The sequence below is a fragment of the Copadichromis virginalis genome, linkage group LG8, assembly GCF_057382275.1.
Source record: "Copadichromis virginalis isolate Kocher_CV1m ecotype Utaka linkage group LG8, C_Virginalis_male_GT1.1, whole genome shotgun sequence".
Taxonomy (NCBI): domain Eukaryota; kingdom Metazoa; phylum Chordata; class Actinopteri; order Cichliformes; family Cichlidae; genus Copadichromis; species Copadichromis virginalis.
Genome location: NC_140625.1, coordinates 13,319,197 through 13,329,078, shown reverse-complemented (window position 1 = coordinate 13,329,078; position 9,882 = coordinate 13,319,197). Strand labels below are relative to the sequence as shown.

The window sequence follows — 9,882 nt, the reverse complement described above, 5'->3', positions numbered from 1 at the left end:
ATATGGATGCCATGAATAAATCAGCAGACTTGTATGTCCGTGTGCTTCAACCGATGTGGTTTTTATTAATGTATGATGAGATAATGCTGTGACGGAGGCCAGCCTGATGGCTCTCCGAGCGTGCGTCCACTGGCTTTGTTATTGCATATTTGTGCTCCAGCAGCAGCAGCAGGCTACACCCAGCTCCAGGCATTAATAACAGGGACTCTTCCTATTCAAACGCAGTCTCCAGACCATCACAGAGCTGTTGTGTTTTAGCAGAGGGCTGAAGAGTGGACACAGATAAACCTCATCTTACTTGAATTTTAAGCAGAATTTCCAAATGTCTTTAAAAAAACATAGTAGAAGAAAGAAAAACATCTGAGTGTCATCTGTTTTTGCCTCGGTTGCTGTTTCCCCCCTTTTTCTGTGTATGGGACCCAGACTCATGCCAGAGAGTTGTGTTTTTTGGCAGGGAGGACGGGGTGACGTCGACAGGCGTGGTAATAACAATGAGAACACTATTAAGTCCAGACTACGCGGGGTCTCGGAGAAAGAGAGAGAAGGGGAGAAAAAAAATGTAGGGTGTGCCCTTAAAATATGACATTTATGTATTGAAACTCATACCTGAGGTGGTAAAAAACTTTCACTCGAACTGAAACAAATGCAACCACACTTTATGGCACTGGAGTTTCCTGTGAGTCGGGGAGTGCGCACAGAGAATCCGAGCAGTACAGTACATAGGAAATGACTCATAGGAGTGGAGCTGTTAGCGTGGGTGTGTGCGCGCTATTAAAACAAGGCGCAGACTCCTCCGTATGACTCACTCTGATGCTCGCTTTTCCATGCTGAAAACCAGCACGGACTGTTAATCAGATGAACTTTCGGGAATTGTGTGGCCGACAGCGAGCAGCTTTCCCTCCGCAGACATCATGGCTTTAAACGCTCTTTGCGCGCTCTGCGGACTTATTATTGCGGCGGTGACCACTTTCCATGGTGTGAGCGCGCAGAAAAGTAAGTGAAATACGTTTTTTCCCCTCCCTCACCTTTTTTTTGGGAAAACAATCTTTACTAAAAGAAAGAAAGAGCAGGGGAATACCTCGTGTGCGTTAAATGTTCCCATTTTTTATTCTTATTCCTAAATTTTAATTCATAAGTGCTGGCGTGTTTTTGCGTGAACACTGGTCAGAGTCTGGTGGTTTGCTCTGCTTATAATGGAGTCAGATAGTGGGGTCTGCTTACAGAGCCGCTTCCTTTACCAGCTGCATTTCTCACCGGTTCCGCATTCCGATCGCCTTATTTCACCTCATCCATCCGAGCCTCTCGGTGAGAAGGACAAGCCACATGGAAATGCTCTACCGCCTGTGTCCATTTTGGACAAAGACACGTTTATAGGGCCTCGAAAAAAACAAAACCCGAAAAAACAGAAAACCCAGCTTTTTAACTTTGTTTCCACAGCGCTCTGAAGTTTTAAGTCTTAATCCCACCGGAGAACACCAGGCGCAGAGTGCACCAAGAACATAAAACTCTGAATAATTAAATGGGTTAGGGCCATTTCCTCAGGCATTAAAGTGCCAAATGCGTTTCCAAAGAACTAACAGCAAACCCTGTGCTTTAATCTTGATTCTATCTGTGGGAAATCTTCTCTACATCTGGACATCAGCTGTTGATCCACCCACCCCTTCCAGTTCATGACAAAATACAACACCCCCACACCCAAAACACCCTTTGTCAGACTAGGTGTTGAGACTTGCCAAGGTCTCTTAGTCAAAAAACAAAACAAACAAAAAAACCTAACATTTTGGTTTTTCTCTCCCACTCCACACTGATTTGAAAAACTTAACCACAAGAAACACCTGTGGTATTAAAGAGATGTAGAGATGAATGATTCAGCTCCTTAACCTTTTAGCTTAATGCTTGAAATGTTATCAGTCCCATCAAGTTTCGGGTTGCAGAGGTCACCCAGCAGTCAGGCTTCAGTTCCTTCCAGTTACCTTTTGAACTCTTGTGAAGTCCAGCTGCATGATGTAGTGCTGAAATCATGAGGAGAAATGCTTTACAAGGACTGTGACACATTTTTTTACTGTGACCAGAGCTATAAAATGAGTCAGTCAAACCCTGGAGGGAGACTGGCTGTGGAGGACGGAGAGTCTCTGAGGGCCTGAGCATGTGGCTGTAATATAACCAGAGAGTCAAAGTCAAAGGAGGTCAAAATGTTTCAAACATGAGTGTGTGAGCAGGTGGCTTTTGACTACAGATGGTCTAACAATGACCTGTACTCAAAAACCATACAGCGGCATACTCATGCAGGTCTCAGAGTTAACTCTGGATTTCTTCAAGCTGTGACTGATGAGACAAATGAAGTGAATGTAAAATGTTTCCCAAGTAAGGTTCAGTTTGGACTGGTGGATTTGGCCCAGTGCTCTCCACATCCCGCAACACAGAAACATTTGTCTTCTTTAATATTTAGCTTTCATTAATCAGCAGCATAGATGTGACAGCTTTTTAGCCCAGAGTTCCTCCTTCATTCTCATTTGGTAGCTTCTTATACTTTCTGTAACCTTCATTCTTTCTAATGGCCAGTAGGGGGCAACTCGTGTGGTCAGAAAAACAGTAAAAATGACCATACCTCTTACTTTCTTTAATACCTCAACACCATGTTTCTGATGTGTTCATTGTCCGATTTGCTAGTTTCAACTTATGTGTAATACAACCTGATGTTCATTTTGTAAACTATGGTTGCCATTAAAAATAAAACCGACACCAAAGCCGTGGATGCGTCACTGTGCGGCTCGCTTATGAATTTAAGCTGCTATGGTCTGAATATTCATATGATGGCATCTTTATTTAAAAAAAAATTAAGATGTTGAGTCTGAAATACTAAATTTGAGACTTCAAGAGATAAATCCCCATCAGTGATGTCGCAGTGGCTGTGGCCATCTTTTATCTACAGGCTATGGTCAGGGCCCCTTGCATTTTACCCCTTAAGCACAGATTTTCAATGTGCAAGCTCTGATAGCCTTCAACAGATGTCCCTCTGTCTTTTGTCCTGTCTCCATGATGGAGACGGCTGCCTCTCCCTGAGCCTGGTTCTGCTGGAAGTTTATTCCTGTTAAAAGGGAGTTTTTCCTTCCCACTGTTGCTAAGTGTTTGCTCATACAGGCTTCTGTATTAATGTTTATTGTTACTTTACAACATAAAGCAGCTTGAGGCAACTGTTGCTGTGATTTGCAGCTATATAAATAAAGTTGAACTGAACTGAATTAACTCATCATCTGAAAACAGATGTCCAGAGACTGAACCCGAATGTTCCCTGCTGGTGTCGTCATTGTTGAGTGATTCGTCACCATAGCTAGTTTGTCTTCCAACCTGTGGTTAGAATTGTGAAACAATGTATTTTAACTGAAACCATGACCTTTTCATAAGCCTAACAAAGTAGGTTTGATGCGTAAACCCAACCACACGGCAACTGACAAAAGTAAAAAACAACAACACCCATCAAAAAATAGCATTCCCAGAATGGAGGGCAAGATCTGTCTCCTGGGTGGAAGTCCTCCAGCCGGCTTCAGCCTCTTCATGCAGACTTTTTTTTTGTTTTGTTTTCAATATCTTTTCAGCCAAGAAGGTGCTGCTCTGGAGCACTACCCCTGAATGTTGGAAAAAATGTTGAAACCAAGCATCAGTAATGTGACGAGTTCTTAGGTAGCAAGCTCTGGTTTGACCTGAAGTGCATCCTAAATACTAAGAATATTTTAATGTCACGCTTCCAGTTTGCTATGACGACTTCTGGTAAAATATTTATGAAGAAAAAAGAAAAAAAAAACACACCTCTGAGGCAAAGCCGAGATAAGCCTAATAATGTCACGGTGACATTATTAGGGCTGAACCATAGATACTACGCTTTTGTTTCAAAGCCTATTAATTACTCCTCCTCAACTAGAGTGAATTATCACTTCAAGAGTCTTTATTATGTAAACTGTTTGATGCTCGTTAAATTGACACATTATTAAATGTGGGATCTATTTTACTTCATTTGCTGCAACTTTGTTTCACACTTTGCTGATAATACTTTTATGTTACTTTTTAAGTCAGGCTTTTGAACCACAGAGTAGGTCTTGTGATCAGGAGTAAAGGATTTGAATACTTCAGCCATAGCACAGTACTAAAGAGATTTACTTCATATTGGTATTCATCACTTCTTTGTTTCGTTTTTCTCCAAGCCTGCCTGATCTGTTGTAGTTTCTACTTTCCCCTTTGTCTGCTCCAGCACTGATGAGGCGGTGCATCGTCTCCTGACCTCGGTGTAGCAATATATTTGTTACATGTTACTGCCGCAGTTTCCTATGCCTTCATTTCCCTACTTTGATATGCGTCAGGTTCACCTCTGTGAGTTTTGCTATTGCTGTCAGCGGTGGTTAAAGCCAGCAGTTATGAAATGTTACCACAAATCATGACTCGGGTAGTTTCTTGTTAAAATTGTTGAGCATAAAATATGTTTTTTTTTAATTCTATGCAAATGCGTGTCTTACACATTTGATGAGGAATGATTATCATCATTTATCAAGTGTCTCTGGGTGGTTTCCTTGTTGTTATCTGTAATGCTGTCATGTCTGGTATTGTTTGACCTCATTAGGTTGACTTTGTGTTGTAATATTGTTTTTGCAGAGATCGTACTTCATGCATGTCTTCAGGGCATTAGTGCATATGTGTTTCTTAACCAAATGCAGGATGTTAAAGCTGGAGAGAAAACCGCACACTTTTAAAACAATAAAACGGCCTCTGCTCTCAGCCTGTCTCACATCTTTAGCCTTGTCCTTTCCTTATCATCTAGGAAGTGCATGGCTTTAATTGTCCGCCTGGCTGGCTGCCAGGAAAAAGAAACGAAGCTGTCCATCGTGGCTGCGGAGGTAGACGTTTTCTGTCTCGCTAAACCAAACTGCCACTTCTTTTTCTCACAGATGCAAATTTATTCTCTGGAAGTCGCACATAAACGCGCATAAGACAATTCGACGGAAGCACTCTGTGAAAGCACATCCTGCTCTTCACACACATGGCCCGAATGTTCACGCACGCCAAACCGACTACTTGTCTGTCGTGCAGATGAGATGCACCGACAGATTCTCCACAAAGGAATTTCCCAGTTTCACTTTATGAGAAGAGAAATCATTTGATGTCCTGTTCAGGTCACATGTTTTTACTGTAATAAGTGGATGGAAACCTAATTTCTCCTTCAAACCACCTGATTATGGTTTATTTGGTTACCTTCTAGGATTACAGTGTAAGGTTTGAGATAATGACCGGAAATGAAATGTCACGACTAACCTGCTTCTCTGTGTGTGCAGGTCCGTGTCGGAGCTCGGAGTTTTGGAGCTCAGACTATGATGGTTGCTTGCCCTGTGAATCATGCAAGCAGTACCCGAAAACCCCGTCCTGCAACACATGTGAGCCACTGAGTCGCATCTGTTAAAACATCTGTTAAAACTTGCTTGTCGAGTGTTAGAGCTACCATGAAAAATTATTTGCCCCCTTCCTGATTTCTGGTCACACTTACATGTTTCAGATCATCAAACACATTCTAATATTGGACAAAGATGAGCTGAGAAAATACAAAATGAAGTATTTTGGTGAAGGTTTCATTTATTAAAGGGGAAAAAGCTATCGCAACCAACCTGCCCCTGTGTGAAAAACTAACTGCCCTGTCTTGTTAAATCAATAATTAACTGTGATTAAACAATTTTTTGGAAGGTTCTGCTCCATTTCATGAGCCAGACACAGACCTGATTACTGCCAGACCTGCTGAATCAAGAAGTTACTTAAACAGAACCTTTCTGACAAAGTGAAGCAGGCTAAAAGATCTCAAAAAGTAACACATCCTGCAGGATCTGAAGAAACAGCTCAGAAACAAAGTCTCCGACATCTATCAGACTGAAAGAGTTACAAAGACTTTTCTAAGGCTTTGGGACTCCAGTGCACCACAGTGAGAGCCATTATTATCTACAAATGGAGAAAACATGGAACCTACCAAAATTACCCCAAGAGCACATCAATGACTCACCCAGGAGACCCCAGAACAACATCTAAAGAACTGCAGGGCTCACTTGCCTCAGTTAAGGTCAGAGTTCACGATTCAACAATAAGAAAGAGACTGCACATCTTGATGATCCTCAAGCCGTTTGAAAAATAATCTGTGGAACTGACGACACAAAAGCTGAAGGTTTGAGTCCCGTTACAGCTGGTGTAAAACATCATACCAACAGTCAAACATGGTGATGGTTATATGGTGGTCTGGGGCTGCTTTGCTGCTTTAGGACAACCTGCTGTAATTGATGGAACCATGAATTCTGCTCTGTGCCAGAAAATCCAGAAGGAGGATGTGCAGCCATCAGCTTGTACCCTGAAGCTCAAGCACACTCAAGCTCAAGTCCACCTCTGAATGACCCGGAGACAGCAACATTTTGGAGTGGCCTCATCAAAGTCAGGACTTAAATTAGATCGACATGCTTTGGCATGACCTTAATCAGGCTGTTGGTAATGGACAACTCTCCAGTGTGAATTAAAATGATTCCACAAAGTGGGCCAAAATTCCTTCACAGCGATGAGAAGACTCATTGCCAGATAAGGTGGCAGGACCAGTTATTAGGTTTAGGAGGTCAATACCTTTTCACACGGAGCCATGTAGGTTTGGAGAGGTTTCCCCTTAATAAGTGAAATTATTATTAAAAACTAGTTTGCACTTACCCAAAGAATGCCCTCTTCTTCAGCCTGTTAGTAAAGCAATCTGTCGTAGAAAAGATGTGAACCAAATTTTCAGTTTCTTGTCATTTATATTGGTGAGTTTTGACATTAATTGCCAATAAAAAACCCCAAATGGCTTCTTTTAGCTGTGTTTAACACAAAAGTGTTGGTGTTAAAGTGGAATTCTAATGGTGTTTTTTTTTTTTTTAAATAGGCAAATCAGTGGATGAGACACCTGACGTGTGGAAACTGGCAGCAATCACCAGCTTCTCAGTACTGGCTGTGGTGCTGGTCAGCGCTGCACTGATCATCGGGGTCATGGTGCATCGACGCAAGTCGCACAAACGGCCTTTACGTGGTAAGACGCAGGAGAAAGGTGTTTCCTTTGATGCATTATTTTAGTGTAAAATGAAGGGAAATGAAGTTCACTGCTTACAGTTGTTTTCCCGCTGTGTGGGAAAACAACTGTATTTTGATCCTGGAGAAATCTGAAAAACTGGAGGATGCTTAGGGAAGGCCAATAGTCTGCTGTGCATTATCTTGTAATTATGAATTAAACGTAGTTTCGTAGTTTCCGTCAGCTACTGAGTATCAGTGGTAAGAGCAGCATTTGCGCATGCAATTATGATTTCTTGGACGGGGTTAGGTAATCCTCTTAAAAATTGTTTGGCGTCTCTGGTGTAAAGCAGTTCTTGGTAAACGCGAGAACAGTGTGTGCTGCTCCTGTTTTGTTTTTTTGTTTTTTGGTGTGAAGACTCTGCAGCTGAGTCACAAAAGGCTCAGGATGTATTTTATTGTATTCAGATTCACCGGGGCCTTTCTAACAGCAGGAAAAGGATAACTAAATTCTTGATGCCCTTTGTGTTGTCACAGCTGTTTTGGAGGAGCGTCAAAAACATTGTTTTAAAATGCTCATTCATTTTTTTTAATCTTCACTTATTACAGAACCTATCGAAGAAACTGCGGGGCCACTTTATCAAGCTTAAACCACTCAGTAAGTATCACATGACTCTCTCGCTGTGTGGTGCAGCCAATCATAAGAAAGGTAGAAAGAGGCACAAGTGTTATTTCAGACGGCGTACACAAAGAACTGCGACTCCTTCAATGCTAATGTGAAAAATAAAAATCACAGAGTGGGAAACCATAATAATGGGTCCACTTTTGAAAATGTGACTGTAAAGCGAGGTGGACTAAACTGCTGTCACTGCCCCCACAGCCTCATCGTCCTCTGAAAACTGATGTAACAGAACCAAGGAGCCACTGGTTACCAGCCGGGAGGAGGAAACCTCTGAACGACGAACCGTGTACTCTGACTGCAGGGTATACCTCGACCAGAAATGGACCCTTTTTATTTTTTTTTATTTATTAGACTGGTTGGTGAAGAGATAAGCTCAGTTCTCATGCTTGGTGTAGGTCCAGTGGTTAAGACGGGACTTGCCATGAGCAAATCTCACACCTCTGTAGGTATATTAACAGCATTATACTAGTGGTATCATCTTTTAGAACTTGTGTGCCTTCATATTCCACTCCGTTGAGATTTTGATCTGGATCATTGGGGGGGGGGGGGTTAGGCAGGTTTGACTGAGAATTAACCGTAAAACTAGAGTCTGTACGCCTGCATTGCGTTGTGCTGTTTTCAGCAGGACTCCAGTGAATGTAACACAGCTACATCCGCCAGCTGGGCCACAGTTTGATCCCCCCTGCCGTTCAGCGGGGTAACACAGGGCCTCTCTGCTGGTCATTTACCACAACAGCCTCTGAAAGATAGATCACATGTGAGTAACACATACTGTTTGGCACATTAAGGCCATATGAATGTAGCTACCTTTTTAAAAATCTTTTTAGGTGAATTGTACTCCAACCTTTGTTCCTGCCAGTACCTGTTCTTGTAGTTGCCTGACGCAGTGAGAACGCTGTTGAGTAAAGGAGCAAACTGTACTCATGCACTGTTACTGGGTCTCCTGAGACCAACACAGACCATTTATTGCAGGTCTCTAAAATATTGTCTTGTCTGGTTTTTTTCCTTTTATTTCATTTAGAGTTTAGATGTCATTTTAGCCTAAAACAAACCCTGACTTCACATGACTGTTGCAGCAGCGCTTTGTAACCCAGGATGCTTGAAACACTAGACGTACAGCCCCAAACTGCTAACATGTGAGAATGTTGTGAGGAATGTACTGCAGAGAGGAAAACTAACTACACCTACAGTGTTTTAAACAGAGCTTCAGCAATCACAGCGCTTTTCAGATCTGCAGCAAGGCAAAAAAGAAAAAAGAAAGGATGGTTGCAACTGCAGTGGTCTGTAATTTTGTTGCCGCTGAAGCCAACACGAACCACAGCGGACAGGGTTGTTGTCTTCAGCTTTTATTTTTAAAGTTTTTTTTCCTTGCGATAATTCGACACCGACAATGTTTCAGGTCACGGATCTGTCTGCTTGTGGGTGAACCCTCTGGCAACAAAATTGGGGAACCATTTATATTGTCTGTTTTATTGTTTATTTCTTTTCTTATTTTTTAAAAGAGGTCTATATTATTTATTTTAGTATGTTGAGCTGTTGTAATGCAACAAATGTGACAGACAAGCACAGTTTTAAAGAGACACCAGTGAAGATCTTTTCAAAACGTCCACCAGGCCAGCTATTACTGAACAATATCTTAACATTTTCTACTTGTTTCTCTTGCCTTCTAGTTCTTCTTGTATATAATGTAAATGCACTGGCTTTTACTTAATGCAATCTTTATAAACTGCTTTTTGTGTAGCAAATGTATTTTCACAATAAAACTGACAATTTCCATCACTGCTGCAAGTGTTTTTCTTTGAATTCAATTCAACTTTATTTATATAGCGCCAAATCACAACAATGGCCGCCTCAAGGAGCTTTATATCTCATGAACCCCTATGAGCAAGCACTTTGGCAACAGTGGGGAGGAAAAACTCCCTTTTAACAGGAAGAAACCTGGCAGAACCAGGCTCAGGGAGGGGCGGCCATCGGAAAAATACTTCAACCTTCAGCAGTGTAAAAACTTGGACAACAAACACATTTTTCCCCCAAGTCTTTTAATTTATTTCATCTAAATTTAAATAATTTTCTCATTTTTTTCTAAACTAAGTTCTAACAAAGAAGTAAAAATCTACGCTTTAGAGTGACAAAATAGTTATATAAATATT

The 9,882-nt window shown here is 41.6% G+C and overlaps 1 protein-coding gene across 1 annotated transcript; it reads left to right on the top strand.

The window, feature by feature from the left end:
- The first annotated feature begins 746 nt into the window (after positions 1–746).
- LOC146702868 (uncharacterized) lies at positions 747–9,508 on the top strand. Its single transcript, XM_085465923.1, has 5 exons — positions 747–993; positions 5,322–5,420; positions 6,929–7,072; positions 7,660–7,708; positions 7,931–9,508. Exons 1-4 carry the CDS (start codon positions 912–914, stop codon positions 7,698–7,700), a joined length of 366 nt encoding a protein of 121 aa, XP_085322049.1. The 5' UTR covers positions 747–911; the 3' UTR covers positions 7,701–7,708; positions 7,931–9,508.
- Positions 9,509–9,882: the final 374 nt, after the last annotated feature.